Source organism: Trachemys scripta, chromosome 4 (assembly GCF_013100865.1).
Source record: "Trachemys scripta elegans isolate TJP31775 chromosome 4, CAS_Tse_1.0, whole genome shotgun sequence".
Taxonomy (NCBI): domain Eukaryota; kingdom Metazoa; phylum Chordata; order Testudines; family Emydidae; genus Trachemys; species Trachemys scripta.
Window position 1 is genome coordinate 131,775,878 of NC_048301.1, and position 18,325 is coordinate 131,794,202.

The 18,325-nt window shown below is 48.9% G+C and overlaps 1 protein-coding gene across 4 annotated transcripts in view; it reads right to left on the reverse strand.

The window, feature by feature from the left end:
• LGR6 (leucine rich repeat containing G protein-coupled receptor 6) overlaps positions 1–18,325 on the reverse strand; it is a 217,231-nt gene that overhangs the window by 118,338 nt on the left and 80,568 nt on the right. Inside the window, exons 1-2 of one of the 4 annotated variants that reach the window (XM_034767599.1) lie at positions 17,139–17,257; positions 4,903–4,974 (exon numbers count right to left, since the gene is read on the reverse strand). Coding sequence is in view for 1 of the 4 variants with exons in the window: in XM_034767596.1 (XP_034623487.1) it covers positions 4,903–4,974 (72 nt within the window). In the remaining 3 variants the exon portion in view is untranslated. Of the gene's footprint in view, positions 1–4,902; positions 4,975–16,793; positions 16,940–17,001; positions 17,096–17,138; positions 17,258–18,325 lie in introns of those variants that run through there. The other 3 variants (XM_034767597.1, XM_034767598.1, XM_034767596.1) reach the window with 3 other exon arrangements.

Here is an 18,325-nt window from a genome sequence, read left to right on the forward strand (position 1 = left end):
AAGAACAGGAGTACTTGTGGCACCTTAGAGACTAACAAATTTATTAGAGCATAAGCTTTCGTGGACTACAGCCCACTTCTTCGGATGCATCCGAAGAAGTGGGCTGTAGTCCACGAAAGCTTATGCTCTAATAAATTTGTTAGTCTCTAAGGTGCCACAAGTACTCCTGTTCTTTTTGTGGATACAGACTAACACGGCTGCTACTCTGAAACCTGTCCTTTAAGTGTTTCTTGATTAGATACTTAACTTCAACATTCCTTTCTCCAGGAACTGACCAAATGCTCTACTAAGGTTATTTAGAAATCAAGCCAGTACACAGCCAGTATTCATAACTTCGAATACAAGAATGATACATGCATACAAATAGGATTAACAGATTCAGTAGATCATAACTTTTGAGATATGTTACATGGCATATGTAGCATAAAACAAATTCTAAACATATTTCCATAAATCCTTATGGGAGGTACCATCACAATCTGCTCTAGGAATTATTTGGGGAAAGTTTTAGGGCCTGTGTTACACAGGAGGTCAGGCTAGATGATCACAATGGTCCCTTCTGGTCTTGGAATTATGAATCATAGAAATGTCAGTCTGGAAGGGACCTTGGGAGGTAATCTAATCCAGCCCCCTGCGCTGATGCAGAACCAAGTAAACTTGGACCATCCCCGACAGGTGTTGTACGGCCTGTTCTTAAAAACCTCTAGTGACGGGGGTTCCACAACCTTCCTTGGAACATATTTCAGAGCTTAACTATCCTCAGACTTAGAAAGTTTTCCCTAATCTCTAACCTAAATCTCCCTCACTGCAAATTCAGCCCATTACTTCTTGTCCTACCTTCCGGACATGGAGAACAGTTGATCACTGTCCTCTTTATAACAGCCCTTAACACATTTGAAGACTGTTAGCAGGTCCCCCTTCAGTCTCTCTCAAGACTAAACAGGCCCAGTTTTTTTAACCTTTCTGAATAGGTCAGGTTTTCTAAACCTTTTAGGATTTTGGTTGCTCTCCTCTGGACTCTCTACAGTTTGTCCACCTTTTCCCCAGTTTGGCATCCAGAACTGGACACAATTCTCCAGCTGAGTCCTCACCAGTGCCAAGTACAGCAGGACAATTACCTCCTATGTCCTACATAGGATACTCCTGTTAATACACCCCAGAATGATCAGCCCTTTTTTTTGCAAATGCATCACACTGTTGACTCATATGCCTTTTGTGAACCCCTATAACCTTCAGATCCTTTTCAGCAGTACCACCTAGCCAGCTATTGAGCATTCTGTAGTTCTGATTTTTCCTTCCTAAATTCTAATCCTGTCCTCCAAAGTGCTTGCAACCCCTCTCATCTTGGTTTATCTGCAAATTTCATAAGCACACTCTTCATTCCATTATCCAATCATTAATGAAAATACTGGATAGTATCAGACCCAGGACTGACCCCTGCAGGACCTTGCTAGATATATCCTTGCAGTTGGACAGCGACCTATTGATAACTACACTTTTGAGCATGGACTTTCAATAAATTGTGCACCCACCTTATAGTAATTTCATCTAGGCCACCTTTCCCTAGTTTGAGAATATCATGTGGGGCAGCTTTCCCTTTTCCCCTAGTTGTGAGGGCCCCCAAACCAAGTGGTATGGTGACCTGGTGCTTCTCAGGTTTGGCCTGGCCACTCCTTGTCATGACAGAGGGGCACCTGGGCCAAATTTGAGTAAGTGGCGTTGCTCTCTGATACAAACTGGAGTGGCACTGCGACCCCATGTATCAGATTGCAATGCCCCCAGCCCCATGGGATAGGACACACCATGCAGGGTGAGTGCAGGACAGGCTCACCCTCCGCTCAGTAGTAATTTTTTTGAAGGGGGAGGGTGCTCAGTTTTAGGGGTCCCGGGCAAAATCTGTGTAGCCCTGCCCATAACAGTTTGGAAACTATATTGTAACCATGGCAGGCAGTAATGACCCTTGTTTGTGCACTAGAGTCACACCACATCTATCTACAGTCACACCAGTCCTGCTTTCCAGTGTAGCCTTATTCCATGCATGGAAAAGGCCCCAGTGTTCAGTGCAGTTGGAAGGTGGGAAGACAGGTCAAGCCACACTCATGAGACCCACCCCCAAGCTGAGGGATATACCTGTGGAACTTATATGATCACCCTGTTACTGTTGTATCTGAGTGCCTTACAATCTTTACCATATTTACCCTCATAGGCATCCACACTCTCATCTCCATGATACAAATGGGGAATGGAGGCACAGGGAGTCTAAGTGACTTACCCAAGGTCATAGGGACTCTGGCACTTGGCAGAGCAGGGATTTGAACCAGGGTCTCTCACATCCCAGGTGACTGCTCTAACCACCCGGTCGGAGCAAACAACCAACTGAGCCAAAAACTCCCCACATCCAGCAGGGTTTGAAACTAAGTGCCTGGAAAGATTCCTTCAGCCTGGACTCACCCCAGAGGGGGTGAGGAGTGGGTCTCATGGAGCCAGCTCGCCTTCTCCCCTCCCCCACAAGGAACTTCTGCCTCCCAGCCAGATCGAGCAGCTTCCCTCCATACACACCTGCAGGCCTGGCAACCAAAGCAGGGTGTAAGGGGGTGTCTTGTTCCACAGGGAGCTGGGCCCTCAGCTGGGCATTCCCTACAGCTGTACAGACAGCAACCAACTGGCATCTTTCCTAGGCTGGAGGTGGCAGGGGTGGGGTGGGGATTTTAATCCTCACTTTGCCTTCTCCCACAGGGGCTCTCTGTGGAAGGGCGGAGGTGCTCGTCAGATATTGTCCCCTGGGGGGTGACCTTGTCAGTGCTGGATTTGGGGGAGCAAACTGCAGCCACCATGCCCAGGCAAATGGAGCCCAAGGTACGGCAAGTCTTGGTCTGCAGGATGCACCTTCAGGTTGTCAGTGCCCCCTTCTGGGCTGCAGGGGAGACTGAATGGCCCCAGGGCTTTAAGATGTGTGGGGCCTCCTGGGTTGGGCCAAGCCTGGATTCGCCTCCTTGCACAGTCCCCCTCCATCCCTGGCCTGGGTGCTGCAAAATAGGGCCCCACGCGGCTGCATGCTGGGCCTGTGCTGAGAGCTGGCCCTGAGGCCTTGTTCCATAAGCAGGGGAGGGATCCTAGCAGAGGAAATGGCCAGTGTCGGCAGGAAGAGCTGGGCTTGGCCTTCGCTCCCTGCCTCGATGGCAGAGGAATACAGCGATGCAGACGGCAGCCTTGGAGTAAGCGTTTGGAGGATCCAGTCCCCATGTACATTTCCCTTCCTTGCCTCTCTGCCCAAGGGGTCCCACTGCACCTGGCAAGGCCCCAGCCTGGCGTCTCCCAGGAATTGTCACAGGACATGGGTGTCACTCAGTCTGCTCTGGTGTCTGGAGAGGCAGAGCTGGCTCCCTGTTAGCCTGCAGGGGGCGCTGTGCAGACTCAGGGAATAACACATCCTTCCTAGGATGTTCCAACATTCTGCATCCACAGTTGGCTGGGAGTCAGTCAAATATAAACTGATCAAAAGAGGCTTTCAAAACCCACGAGTTCCCGGAGTAGAAAGTTCCCCTTGTTGAAATTGGGTGGGTGAGCTGCGGTTTCTCCTCAGTTCCTTTGATACCTTGCCTAATGCAGGCTATGGATAAAGCAGCATCTGATTGCTAAGCCTAGAGATTTAGGGCAGGATTCATACTTTACATCTTCAGAAGACCTAGTAAACAGGGCTGCACTCTCTAATCCTGAGAGCAGGTTTGTACCTGCTTGTTTCATATAAACTGTGCTGGCTGCGCCGATTTCACAGTGCGGGTGAGTTCAAAACATCGCCTCCAGGGTGAAATGTTTATTGCAGAAGAGATGTTCAGAAAGGTCTCTCAAGAGAAGAGAGGGACGGGCAGCTGGATAGCTGAGCAGAGACTGTGCCAGACCGTCTTGGAATGGCAAAAAGTCAGGCACATTCCGATCTGGGAGGACCCCATCTCTGCAGTGATGCATTCCACCCTGTGAATTTGGTAACCTCTGCCCATCATATGTCTCTGCCCACTGGGCCATCCCTAGCCCCACACCGCCTTCCCCGTTGGAAGGGCTTGGGCAATTGGCTGCTAGGAGACCCAGCAGGGGTTTTCTGGGTCGTGATGTTGCACCGGGGATGGAGGAAGAAGGCTGTCTGGTCCCAGAAAGATGCTGCCTAGGGATTGCTAGTCCCCTTTCTCAGGAAGACAAGGCCAGGTAAGAGGGAGTAGGGCGTGATGTGGGGCTGAGGAAAGGTTACAGAACCTGTGAAGGAGGAGAAGTTACAAAGTACAGATAAATCACACAAGCGTTTTACTCAGGCAAAACTCCCCTGCGTAGGGACCTCAGGACTGGGCCGGTCGCTGGTTCCCGGGCAGTATTGTGATCCAGGGGCACACAGGTCATGGAGCTGAGCTGCAGCATGGCAATCTACTCGATACAAGGTCATGCAACGGATCAGGACTTGAGCCAAGGTCTCCCCCATCCCAGGCTGCTACTCTAACCACTGAGTAACCCTTCCTCTTTGAGCAGTGCAAGCTGCGTCAGAGCAAACAACCAGCCAAACCAAAAGTTCCCCCTAGCCAGGGGTGAAACAGAGAGCCCAGAAAGGTTCCTTCTGCCCAGACTCACCGCAGGGCGGGGAATCTCTCTATTCTTGTACAATCCTGCAGAACACACAGAAAACGGTGCGGACAGACGGTAGCTGTGACCAGCAGCAGGACAGAGCCCCCAGCATGCCCTGGAGCTGCCACAGGATTATTTGGCTTGACACTTTAACCCGTGTGGATTCGGAAACTGGTAATTGGATGCCTTGTGGCTTGGCAGCTGCCTCTGAACGGATCAAAGTCCCATGTGACCCCCTGGGACAATGGCCCTGCAGGAGTCCAACAGCAGTGCCTTGGGAAACACGGTACTTACAGGATCTTCAGGCTGTAGAGGCCAGAAAAGGCTTCTCCTGGGATCTGGGAGAGCTGGTTTCCAGAGAGGCGCCTGCAGAAAAGAGGAGCCAGTGTCACGTCAACATCTCTGTAACGCCGGTGCTTTGTCAGAGGACACATAATAACCTGCACCTCATGCCTCTTGCTACAGCCCAGGAGAAGACTGTGGATACGACTGAATGCTGAACGTAAGACTTGCACTCAGTACCCCATTCGTTAGTGTGCCACCTCTAGTGGCTAACTCATATGGGTGGATAATGGCCTTCTACTACTGCTACCGGCTAATGGTGAGGGAGGCTCATGCTTCTAGCAGGGAACTACTCAAACTCAGTCCCCAGTGATGATCCATGGCTGGGGGCATTCCATGCCCCACTGGAAGAGGACTCTGTGCTACAGTCACTAAGGCAGGAGAGAGGAAATTAGACTTATGACTGCCATTGTAAGAGGCCTTTCCTCCATAAAGATAGCCACTAACAGTGACTGCAAGGAGAAACCTGCTTTGCTGGCCTAAAAGCTGGTAGTGATGGCACAGCAGTGTGGGAACGATCCCCCTTCGCTAGGACACAGAAACTCATTATGAATGGGATTATTCCCCGTTCCTATGCCCTCCTTTGCCACCCTCTCTGCCCTGGCTGGCACCTTTTGACCAGAGGAGGCCTGTTAGCGTGTCCCCACGCGTCGCCAAACTTCACAGATTTAATGCTTTCCCCATAGGTCAGTCTCTCCAAATCCCTGCTCATTGGGGTCACACCTCTGAACTCCTTCCAATTTATCACCATCACTCTCAAAATGTTGAGCAGAGTCATGAGTTCATAGCCAGCTCCAAACTCCTCCAGAGCTCAGGAGGGTTTGGGTGCCCTGGGTCACACCCATTGCTACAAGAGAGACCAATATAGAAAATATCACAATGCCACCCCATAAATCCATGGTGCGCCCACACTGGAATACTGTCCACAGTTCTGGTTGCCCCATCTCAAATAAGATATATTAGAATTAGAAAAGGTGCAGAGAAGGGCAACAAAAATAATTAGGGGCATGGAACAGCGTCCATATGAGGAAAGATTAAAAAGACTGGGACTTTGCAGCTTGGAAAAGAGAAGGGGAGATATGATAGAGGTCTATAAAATCATCACTGGTCTGGAGAAAGAGTGTTATTTACCCCTGCACATAACACCAAAATCAGGGGTCACTCAATTAAATTAATAGGCAACAGTTTAAGACAATAAGGAAGTACTTCACACAATACACCACCAACCTGTGGAACTTATTGCCAGGGGATGTTATGAAAGGCCAAAAGTATAACTGGGTTAAAAAAAAAAAAAAAGTTAGATCAGTTCATGGAGGGTAGATCCATCAATGGCTATTAGCCAAGATAGTCAGGGATGCAACCCCATGATCTGGGTGTCCCTAAACCTCTGACTGCAAGAAGGTGGGACTGGATGGCAGGGGATGGATCTCTCGATAATTGCCCTGTTCTGTTCATTTCCTCTAAAGTATGAGAGGACAGGATACTGAGCTTGATGGACCATTTGTTTGACCCAGGATGGCCGTTCTTATGTTCTTAGAGGATGAGGGGGTTCAGAGACAGGTGACAAGAATGATCAGGGCAGGGAAAAATCTCACCTGAGGAGAGACTAACGATTGAGATGGTTTCTTTAGCGGGGAGGCGAATGAAAAAGGGGGCATGGTAAAGGAATACAAAGCGGCAAATGCTCTGCAGAAAGGAGGTCAGGAGCTTCTGTCATCTCACAACATGGGAACAAGAGGACATGACACGAAATCAAAAAGGTGGTAAATTCAAAACCAATAAAAGAAACCCTTTTTCACATAATGTGGATTGGTTTGTGGAACTAACTGCCACAAGATGTCACTGAGGCCACAATCTCAGTAAGATTCAAAAGGGTCCATTTGGGTATATTTCACTTAATCAATGCCCTGCCCTTGCCAGGGCCTGGGGTATTGTTGGCACCTCAGTCCCTCCTAGTCTTTGCCTGTACCACACAATAGTTTAGTCTTCTGAGGGCTGTAAAATGTTGGGCTAATTCTAGTTGTGGAGCTTGGTGTGGGGGTGGCAGGGTGGGGCTGGTGGCCTGTGCTAAACAGGAGGTCAGATCTGGGGGTCCCTTCTGGCCTTGAACTCTATGACTCCGTTCACATGGATTTTGGCCTTTTGATGAAACCACTCCTCAGCTCCATTCTCTGAGCAGTTCTAATTGTTACAGTCACTGTTACAGATTGTGACTAGGGCACAGAGAGGACATGTGACCTTCCCACGATCACATGGGGGCTCTGTTGCAGAGCCAGGAACCGAAATCAGATCTCCTGAGCCTAAACTCAATGCGTTAGCCACAAGGCCCTGTCTCCTCCTCAAGGTGGAATGCATCTGCCACCTGGGTTTCACTTTCTGTACATGATGCCAACGCACTGGAGCAGCATCACCAGCTCTGTGTGTTCAACAATCCTGAGCTGGTTCTCCCAAAAATCATGAGATTAGTTTTTTTAAATCTCCTGATTTTAAAGCCAATCCATGCAGTCACATTTTCAAACTCTGTTCTGCAACCACAAAGTCTAGAAACTTACTTTTATTTTTAAGTAAACCTGTGATCCCCATTTATTCACATGACTCCAGGAGCTGGGGCTTTAACATGAAATCCCATGAGAGATGACAGCACATCCATGGCAGTGGTGCCACCCAATGGCTGGGGGTGGAGGGCATCGGGAGGACCCGTGAAAGCCCTTATCAGGCGTAAGACTCAGCAACCAATGCCTGAGATTGGGCATAGGTATGAGGGGATGTAGGAATTAAGACCTGGCAAGAAATCCAGTTCCTTTTTTAAAGGCGTGGGTGTGAACCGGGTGCTAACTGATGGATTCATTTCAGAAGCTGCAGAGTATATTTCAGCGAGTGTTTTGAAAAAGGCCACAGACTGTCGGCTGTAAGAAGCTTCTGGGATCAGTCCCAGGCATGCCCACTCACCGCTGGCCATGCGCAATTGTGTCCATGCCAGCACTCACACAGTCCCAACTCAACCCCCCACCCCACCGCTGGAATCCAGGGAAAATTGCTCCCATAATTAGGCCTCCGACAGCATAAATAGCACAGGGTCGTCTCTTTAATGTGTGGGAGCAGGCTGGAACCTGCCTCTTTGTGGTATGTAAGCCCAGCTTGCCAGGCAGCTATTTGTCACCAGGGGAGTGCGATTCGGTGAAACTGCTCCCTTTGATGGCCGATTTCCACATGGGGAGAGGATGCCTGGGAGATGAGACTATGGGGGCGGGGGGGCAGCTTCCCGAGCAGCAGTCCCCCGGCTGCTTTGAACAGCCACCTCACAAAACCAAAGTGGCGATGCTGGTTCCTGCAATAGGAATCTTGGTAATGCATGGGAGACGGGGGCCGTTCAAACAGCAGCCAGTTCCCAGGTAGATTGGAATGTACCCGATACACGAGAGCCCAGACCGTGCCCCATCTTGCTGCGTGCCCTAGCGGGGTGACCCAGAGCAGAGCACTGCAATCCCTTCCCCCCCCCAGACTAAGCTTATAAGGGGGCACTTGGATCTGAACCAAGGACCCCTTGATCCGCAGTCAAACAGTCGAGCACTGAACTCTGCTCCCGTGACAGGGCCAGGTAGGGGCTTGCACATGTTGCACTCAGCAGTAAGGAAGCATGAGCAGAGTCTGGGAGGTTCCTGGGGAAGAAGCCACCCACCCCAGCAGGCACTGTCCTATTCACTCCCTGGTGGGAAGAGAGCTTGGGGGGGGTATAAATCAGGGGGAGCTGGCTGTCAGCACTAGTGTCCAGTTCCCCAGCATTAGCTTCTTTGGCCATTTAACCTGGGCACGCCCGAGACATAATGATCCCCCTGTGCCCACGGTGCTGCATTCCCGTGCTTATTGTCAATCAGCAGCCTCCTCCCCCTTCCCTTCCAGGCTCTCTTGAAAGTCACCCGCCTGCCGGGCAGATTCCTTCCATTAAATGCACTGTTGGAAGCCAAAATACCATGACGTTCAAGCCGACCGAGCCTCTCTCCTTTGCTTTCATTTAGAGGAGAGACAACGACTCTCACAGCAATACGGACAATGGCGGCTAATTCGGGACCAGCGGCCCCCTCTGCCCCCAGTATTACAGTTCACCCTTTCTCCACAGGAAACATGGTTCCAAGCAGCCTGTGAGACCCGAGCTGGGGAATTCACCCTCTGGGGGCACAGATGGGAATGGGAAGCTGCTCTTCTAGGAAGAGGTGTCAGTCCACCTCAAGAAGATGAGCTAGGGCTATCTCCACTGAGGGTGACCACATAGCAAGTGTAAAACAATCGGGATGGGGGGGGGTTGTAATAGGTGCTTATATAATAAAAAGCCCCCACAATCGGGATTGTCCCTATAAAATCTCCACTTTTGCTCCAGACCTCAGACACCCCCACATCTGTTTGGGGTGTGCAGGGCTGGGGCTCAGGCCCATCTCGCTGAGGGACCAGTTTGACTCTGCTCTCCCCTCTGGAGACACCAGAGCTCCCAGCATTGCAGATCAGAGTCAGGAGGAGGGGAGGGGTCTGCTGCAGTGGCCACCGCTGAGAGGCGTGGGGAAGGGCTAGCGGAGGGGTGGCAACAGCATCGTGCGGGGCTGGCTCATTCACGGAAGCCAAGTGACATTTGCCACCCAGAGATTCTTCCCGTCGGCACCAATCTGCATGGGAAGCACAACCTATCCCCACCCACCTATCGTCTCATTCAGCAGCCAGATATTGACTTCTGCCAGCCTCCATCACGTTTTCAAACAAGAACCTTCGTGTTTTCCCCCAGGCTGCCCCTCACACTTGGAAGGTGCTCCGGATAAACACCCACAAGCCACCACATTCTCCTCCTTGAAAACCCTTCTCAGAACTCTCCTTGGTTGTGATGCCTATAAAACACTTGATGACAAGTGGTCTCTAGTTCTCTGAGCTGGCTGTCTGGTATGTTTCTAATGCACCTACCCCTTCATGTCAGTACCTAGGCTGAGCTCAACCTGCGGCTGAGCAGTTTGGCCCTCAAACCAAAAAAAGGTCAAAGAATTTGGTTTGACCCAAAACTGAATTGGTTTTGGTATTTCTCACCAAAAATGGAAAGCCCCAAACTTTTAGTTTGACCTTGGCTAAATTTGATTTTGTTTTAGATTTTCATTGTGTGTCACTTTCATCTTTTTGGTGGTTTTTTTTTTTATTAGTGGAATTTGGAAACAAAAAGTCAAAATGTCTCCTTTCTGAAACAAAAAGTTTTGACATTTCCAAAAATATTTGTCAGTGTTTTTTTTTCCCTTCCATCAAAAATAACTCACCACATTTGACCTAAGTTCACAAATAGTTTTGGTGCCCTGATGTGCCTGGCTCTCACTGAATATGCTCTCACACATAGACCAGAGCTTCTCAGGGGTGGGTAGAAGCCACAACAGGGCTACTAAGGTTCTGGAATGCAAGGCCTGAGGCCAGGTCTATACTAAAAAGCTAAGTCAAACCAGCTACATGGCTCAGAGGTGTGAAAAATCCCCCCCAGCGATTTAGTTAAGCCAACCTAACCGCCAGTGTAACCAGTGCTAGGCTGACCAAAGAATTATTTCGTTGACTTAGCCACCACCTCTTGGGGGAGGTAGATTCTTTACAGAGATGGGAGAACCCCTCCTCTCTCCGGAGTCAGTGGTTACCCTGAAGCGCTGCAGCGAGGCTGCTGTTGCAGTTAAATGTAGACATAGCCTGAGTCTGTTTTCACTTCCACAGGTGTAAATCAGGAGTCAAGCCAATGGAGTTACAGGTGTAAATGTGTTGTAAATGAGAAGAGAGTCAAGCCAGTTATTTCCCTGCCCTAATTGGTGTTTGCCACTCTTTCCAGTTTAGTATCACCTGCAAATTTCACTCATGTGCTCTTTACTTCCCTCTGCCCTGCTCATTAAACAGTGGGCTTGTCTACATCACTGCCTGCTGATCAGGCAGTTATCAATCCAGCCATTGGTGAGATTTTGAAAAATTTTCCCACCTGGAATTTTCCCAGCCTTCCTGTGTTTGTGTAAGCCAGCACAGGAAGAATGGTGGAATCCATCTTAAACCTGGTGCTTTTCCATTTAGAAGGAGGGATTGGGACCCAGAGAGACAAAAGATTCCTGCCCGTGCCAAAGGTATACAAGGGGGTAGAACAGAACAAAGCGGGCTGCGGTCATGAGAAATCCTCTAGTTACCACCTGAGCTTGAACTAACAAGGACTGTACCAGGGGAAAGGATTGGGCCCAGACTAGGAAGGAGTCTAGTCTGTGAAAGAAGCTTATTGGAACATCTGAGGGGGAGATTTGCCTGTATTCAGTTTTGTAATGTATTAGGGCTTAGACATGCGTGTTTTGTTTTATTTTACTTGGTAACTTAATTTGTTCTATTATTTGAAACCACACAAATCCTACTTTTTATACTGAATAAGATCACTTTTGTTTATTAATTAACCCAGAATAATTGATTAATACCTGGGGGAGCAGACAGCTGTGCATATTTCTCAGTGTTATAGAGGGTGGACAATTTATGAGTTTACCCTGTATAAGCTTTATACAGAGTAAAACATTGATTTATTTGGGGTGTTAATCCCATTGGGAGCTGGGTGCTGGAGACAGGAATACCTGCTGAGCGGTTTTCAGTTAAAGCCTGCAGCTTTGGGGTGTAGTTCAGACCCTTGGTCTGTATTGCAGAAGAGTAGCGTGTCTGGCTCAACAAGACAGGGTTCTAGAGTCCCAAGCTGGTGGGGAAAAACGGGCTCAAAGGTAGTTTCAGCACATCAGGTGACAGTCCCAAGGGAGTCTGTGACCCAACCTGTCACACCGACAGTTTCAAAACTTGTTTTTTTCCAAATGTTTTTGAAAGATGGGAAGTTTGTCTGACCCTTTCATGTGAGATGGTTCTGTTTTGACGAATTGGCATTTCCCAACAAAAATATATTTAGTGGGAAAATTCCAGATTAGCATGAAGGGCCTGGTTCCATTTACATTAAGGCCTCTTTGCTTTGCTCTGGGGTGACTGCTGGGGGAATTCTCCATGTATCTCAGGGGCTTTTATCACCCTATGCGTTGTTGCAGTATTGTAAAAGAGGAAGAGCTGGAAGGCAGAATCCTTCCCTGGTACCATAAAGGGAACTCGGAGCAGATGTAACTTCTACACTAAAGCCCCTTCCCACTGCCAGAGCAGTGCAATTTGTGTGAAGTAGAATCAGGTCCACAGTCATTTATATTTGCACCATTGTTGCTCAGAGCCAAATATTCAGTTGCTCAGCACTCATAACTGGGGCCTAGATTTTTATAAAAGCTCAGCGTCCAATGTGCACCCAAATTGCTGAGCACTTGTGAAAATCTGGTCATTTACTGTGGTGATCAATGGGAGCTGAAGTCTTTTGAAAGTCTGGCCTTGACTGTAGGTGCTAAGCTCTTTTGAAAATTCTGGCTACGATGCATGCCTGAGTCTGCAGAGAGCCTGACACAACAGTTCTGAGGGGTTTTAGTGACCCATGCTTTTCAATCTGCTGTTGACTTTGAAACCTAATGTTGAAAAGTTAAATATCAATATTGTTAACAATATCACTGTCGATCATCTAAACAGAAACATCTGGCTAAGGTAATTTTCCACCATTATGGGTCACAGTGAGAGACTAAGAGGCAGTGGCTGTCAAGGATAACAAAGGCAGGAGATGAGTAGTTCAAATCCTGTGCAAATCTCAAATCCATTTTATCCCAGGGAAGGGGAAATTCATCCAATCCCTAATGTGTTGGCAAATCATCCAGATTCACATTTTGCAATATCCCAAATGGAACAGTGCATTGTGGGTAAAAAATGCTGTGTGGCACAATGTAAAGTTCTATCAGAGTAAATGAAAGTGAGAAATTCTCTTTTGCACAAAGGGGCAGCAAATGAGCTAGCCACCATCTGAGGCAAACTGAAGCCTATAGGTAGGGAAAATGCACTCCCTAAAATGCCCTGGTTTCAGATTTATTTGAAGCTGCTGCAGAAGTGTCAGTGCCCTCACTATGTCACAGAAATGTCAATGGCCGTATATTGTTATGCTCAGGGCTGGGTAAAAACCTCCTTGAAGCTAGTAGACATAATAGCCATGCTTCATTCAGGATACATGTAAAAAGCAATTAAGCTCCTTTATGGAGGAGACAGATGAAACACAGGAGGCACCACCCAAAGCTCAGGCCACATGCAAGGCTGGCTAGAAATCTGAGATATGTGGGTGGAGGGATTTGAGTAGGGGATGAATACCAATGCAGGGGGGTGGGTATTGTTTGAGAGAGCTGTATGTGCATGTGTGTGAGAAGCACAACATATGCACGCTATGGGTACATCTACATGTAGATAAAACACCCGCTGCACAGCCACAGATGGCCAGGGTCAGCTGACTCAGGCTCACTCGGCTATAAAATTGCAGTGTAGATGCTTGGGCTGCAGCATGGGCTCTGAGATCCTGCAAGGATCCCAGAACCCAGGCTCCAGCCCCAGCCAAGACATCTACACTGCAAACCATCCTGGTTCAGTGGCAAAGTGAAGGCAGTGGTTAGAAACAAAAAAGCAACATAACAAATGGAAAAGAGTGGAAATAGAGAGCAATCACTACAAATTAGAAGTTATGAAGTACAGAAAATTGATAAGGGAAGCTAAAGACATCAGGGAAACCACTATGGCTGGCAGGGCCAGTAAGGAAAACAAGGATTTTTTAAAGTATACTAGGAACAAAAGAAATCCTAGCAATGGTATTGGCACATTGTTAGTTCATAAAATTGTTACTAATAATGCAGAAAGGGTAGAAGTGTTCAATAAGTATTTCCATTCTGTATTTGGAAGGAAGCAGGATAATGTGCTTGTATCATATTAAGGTGATGGAGTACTTTCCAGTACACTAGTAACTGAAGACGATTCTGAACAACATCTGCTAGGGATAAACATTTTTTTAAATCAGTGGGTCTGGAAAACTTGCCCCCAGGAGTCCTAAAAATGTTGGCTGAGGCGATCTCATGCCCACTGGTATTAATTTTTAATAATTCTTTGAATACCAGGGAAATTGCAGAAGACTGGAACAATGCTAATGTCGTGCCAATATTCAGTATGGACAAGCAGGATGACCTGGAGAATAGAGTGGAAAAGCTGATACAGGATTCAAGTGATAAAATATTAAAGAATAGGAATAGAAGCAGTGCCAGTCAACATGGGGTTATGGTAACTGCAGAGATATAATATACTGAGATTTTTATAAGGCATCTGATTAGTACCACACAACATTTTGATTTAAAAAATGAACATTGCACAATATCAATGAAGCACACATTAAATTGGTTATGAACTAGGTAATTGACAGATCTCAAAAAATAGTTGTCAAGGGGGAATTTTCATCGCAGGGGAGTAGTTTCTAGTGGGGTTCTGCAGAGATCAGTACTAGGTCTGATCCCATTCAGCACTTTTGGCAGTGATCTGGAAGTAAATGTCAAATTGTGGGTGATAAAATTGGCAAATGAAACAATAATTGGCAGAGCAGAAAGTGACGAGGACAGGGCAGTCAGAGCGCTCTGGATCACTTGGTAGGCTGGGCCCATTGGCACAAAATGTGTTTTAATGCAGCCAGATGAAAAGTTATCTATCTAGGAGGAAGGGATGCAGACCAGACCTATGGAATGGGGTGCTGTGTCCTGGAAAGCAGGGATTGAGAAGGATTATGGGGGACAAGCAACTGAACAAAGCGCCTAGTGTGATGTTGTGGCAAAAAGCACGGATGCAATTCTTGGCTGGATAAGCAGGGGACTTTTGAGGAAGGAGGTGATTTTTCCTCTGTAAATGGCATTGGTGAGACTGGTATTAGAACACTGTGTCCAGTTCTGGTGTCCACATTTTTAAAAGGCTGTTGAAAATTTGGAGAGGGTGCAGAAAAGAGCCAAAAAAGTTATTTGGGGGCTGGAGAAAATGCCTGCCAGATAGCACTCAATCTGCTCAGTTTATCAAAAAGAAGTTTGAGATGTGACTTCATCACAGTGCATAAGTCTCCTCCTGGAGAGAAGATAATGGATACTAAGGGGGGGTCTTTGACCTAGAAGAGGAAGGCAGAACAAAAACTGATGGCCAGAAGCTGAAGCCAGGCAAAATTTAAATTAGACTCACTTTTTTTTTTTTTTTTTTTTTTAAACAGGGAGGCTGATGAATCATTGGAACAAGCTATCAAGGAAAGTGGATCTGGCGATCTTCAAATCAAGACTGCATGCCTTTCTGGAAGATGTTTTAGCCAAGTGCCAGATATTGGGCTCAGTACAGCAGGAACGGGGTGAAATGTAATGGCCTGCGATACACAGGAGATGAGACAAGATGCTCTAATGACACCTTCTGGTCTTAAAATTACAAATAAAAATCACATGCTTTGAGCTCCATGAGTTCTGTTTCACTTAAAGAAGAATAAAGGGTGACTTGATCACAGCCTGTAAGTTCAAGAAAAGGTGGAAGCTCCCAAAAAGTGTGGGGGGCCACTGGCACCCAAACAGTAATCCTGCCCCCCCGAGTCCCCACCCTCACACCGCCCCTCTCCCCAAATCACCACTCTTGTGCTTCCCCTTCTTCCTGAGGCCCCACACCTTCCTGCAAGGCCCCTGCCTCGCCTCTTCCCCCGGATCCCCGCTCCCGTGCCACCCTTTTCACACAAGGCCTGTCCCCTGTCGCTCACCCTAACAGCTGGTAAAAAGTGATGAGGGCCATGGCCCCCATGCTCCCCATTTCTGTGCCCTGATAAGTGCCTCTGTATGAAACAGAGTACAGCTATTGAACTTGTTATTTAGGAGATCCGACTAGACAATCACAGTAGTCACTTCTAGCCTTCAAATCTCGGAATACAATCTATACATCTAAGAAATGTTCCTTAATGCAGCACCGCTATCTCACAGAAATCTGAATGCCGAACAAGGCGATGACTCTAGGCTATACCAATGTCAGGGCCCCATAACGCAGCGCTGCCAAGGCACAGACGTTTTAATAAAACATGACAGAGTGGCTATCCAGGAATGTCAGTATCCAAAGAGCACAGTTCCTCTCTGGCACAGAAATAGCAATGCCCCGTAACTCAGCATTGCTATGTCAATGCCCCGTCAAGCAATGTCACAAGGTCAGAGAAATGACAATATACCGGAATGCAGAGCCGCTGCATCACAGAAACGTGAATGAACCATAATGCAGAACCAATCTCTGGTTTTATAGGGTTACCATACGTCCTCTTTTTCCCAGACATATCCAGCTTTTCGGCAGTCAAACCCCCTTCCGGGGGGAATTGCCAAAAAGCCAAACATGTCCGGGAAAATGGAAAATGGCGGCTCTGCTCCTCCCCGACTCTTCGGCTCTGTTTAAGAGCCGGGCTGCCCGAGCGCTACCGACTTTGGGCAGCCCCCATGCCTCCAGACCCTGCGCCGCCGGAGCCCGGGAGGGGAAGTGCCCGGCTGGGGGTGCAGGGTCTGGAGGCATAGGGGCTGCCCAAAGCCCGAGTGCTACCAGCTTCACAGTTTGCCGGGCAGCTTTCAGACCCTGCGCCCCCCCGCTGGGCACTTCCCCTCCCAGGCTCCAGCTGCGCTGGGGAAGAGCCGGCCAGGGGCGCAGGGTCTGGGGGCTGCCCGGCAAACCCTGAAGCTGGTAGCGCTGGGGCAGCCCTTTCCCCATGGCTAGGAGTGGGAGGGAGGAGGGGGCAGAGTTAGGGCAGGGAAGGGGTGGAGTTAGGGCAAGGCTAGGGGTGGGGAAATGGGCGGGGCCAGGGCCCGTGGAGGGTCCTCTTTTTTTATTTATTAGATATGGTAACCCTAGTTTTGTATCCAAATTATGCAAAAAAGCATTGTAAGAGACTGCTGACTCACCGTCATGGCACCTCCTGCTGATCAGTCCAGGAATTAGCTCAATTCCAGCACTCGGAGCGTCTCCTGCTGGCCGGTGTTTCTCCTTCCTCAGGCCCATGTCCCTCCCATACCCCGGTGCCCTTTGCCTTGGAGTTCTGCCCACAGCAGTACCCCCACACTCTGCATCTCCCCTCCCGGGGAATCCCCCAATCCTCTATACCCACCTTACCTCAGTGGTTACTGCCAGTCATAATCTAGCCCCTTTTCTCTGGGGCAAACTGCAGTCTGTACAGGCCACTCATCACTGGCAAGGGGGTTGGACCTGCTGCCTTTCTGGGCCCACTTGTCTCCCTGCAGCCCTAGTACCTCCTTTGGCCTTCAGCAAGGCCTCAGCTGCAGCTCCCCAGCACCTCTTGCCCTTCCGCAGCATTGCTCTGCTCTGCTTCGGGTACCCTGAGCTCCCAGGCAGCTATGTCCTTCCCACTCCGAGGCTGGAGTGAGACTCTGAGCTGCTAACTCACAGCCTTCTTATCAGGGCCATTGTGCCTTGATTGAGCTGGCCACACCTGTGGCCAGTTACCGAGCCAGCCTCCCTCAGCTGCTCTTAATCCCTCTTCTAATTGGGTCCCAGCCACAGCCCTCTCCAAGGGCTGCTTTTAACCCCTGCTCTCCTGGATTGGGGCAGCCGCCCCACTACAAGCATCATCGTCATCATAGATTCATAGAAATGTGGGGCGGGAAGGGACTCTAGAGGGCATCTAGTCCTGCCCCCTGCACTAAAGCAGGATTAGATCCAGAAACTTCAGTGCCCCCATAATGCAGTGCTGCTATGTCAGAGAGGTGTTAGCAGGGGCGCTGGAACAATTTGTACAGTGGGGGTGCTGAGAGCCATTGAACCAAACTGTCAACCCTGAATATGATGGAAACCACTTCAAGCCAGGGAGTGCAGCACCCCTAGTTCCAGCACCTATGGATGTTAGTGACCCGATAGCACAACACTGCTATGGCACTGAAATGTCAAAGTCCCATAAGGCAGTGGTTCTCAACCAGGGCTCCAAGGCCCCCTTGGGGGCCATGAGCAGGTTTCAGGGGGGTCTGCTAAGCAGGGCCAGCATTAGACTTGCTGGGATCAGAAAGCCGGAGCCCCATGGTCTGGGGCTGAAGCCCAGGGCCCTGCCACTGGAGGCTGAAGCTGAAGCTTGAGCAACTTAGCTACACGGCACCCCCTGTGCTGTGGGGCCCCTGGGCAGTTACCCTGCTTGCTACCCCCTAACGCTGGCCCTGGCTTTGATATGCAGAAAAATAGTTGTTCTGGCACAAAGAGGCCGTGGAGTTTTTACAGGATATTGTGGGGGAGAGGGGGAGAAGGGGGGTTAGAAAGAAAAAGGTTGAGAACACCTGCCATAAGGCAACACCACTATGACACAGAAATCTACATACCCCAAAATGCAGCAACAGTATATGTGTCAGAATGCCCCATAATACACCACCGGGTTTTCCTACAAATAGCAGTGGCCCATAACACGGCACTGCTTAATGCCATGCCAATACCA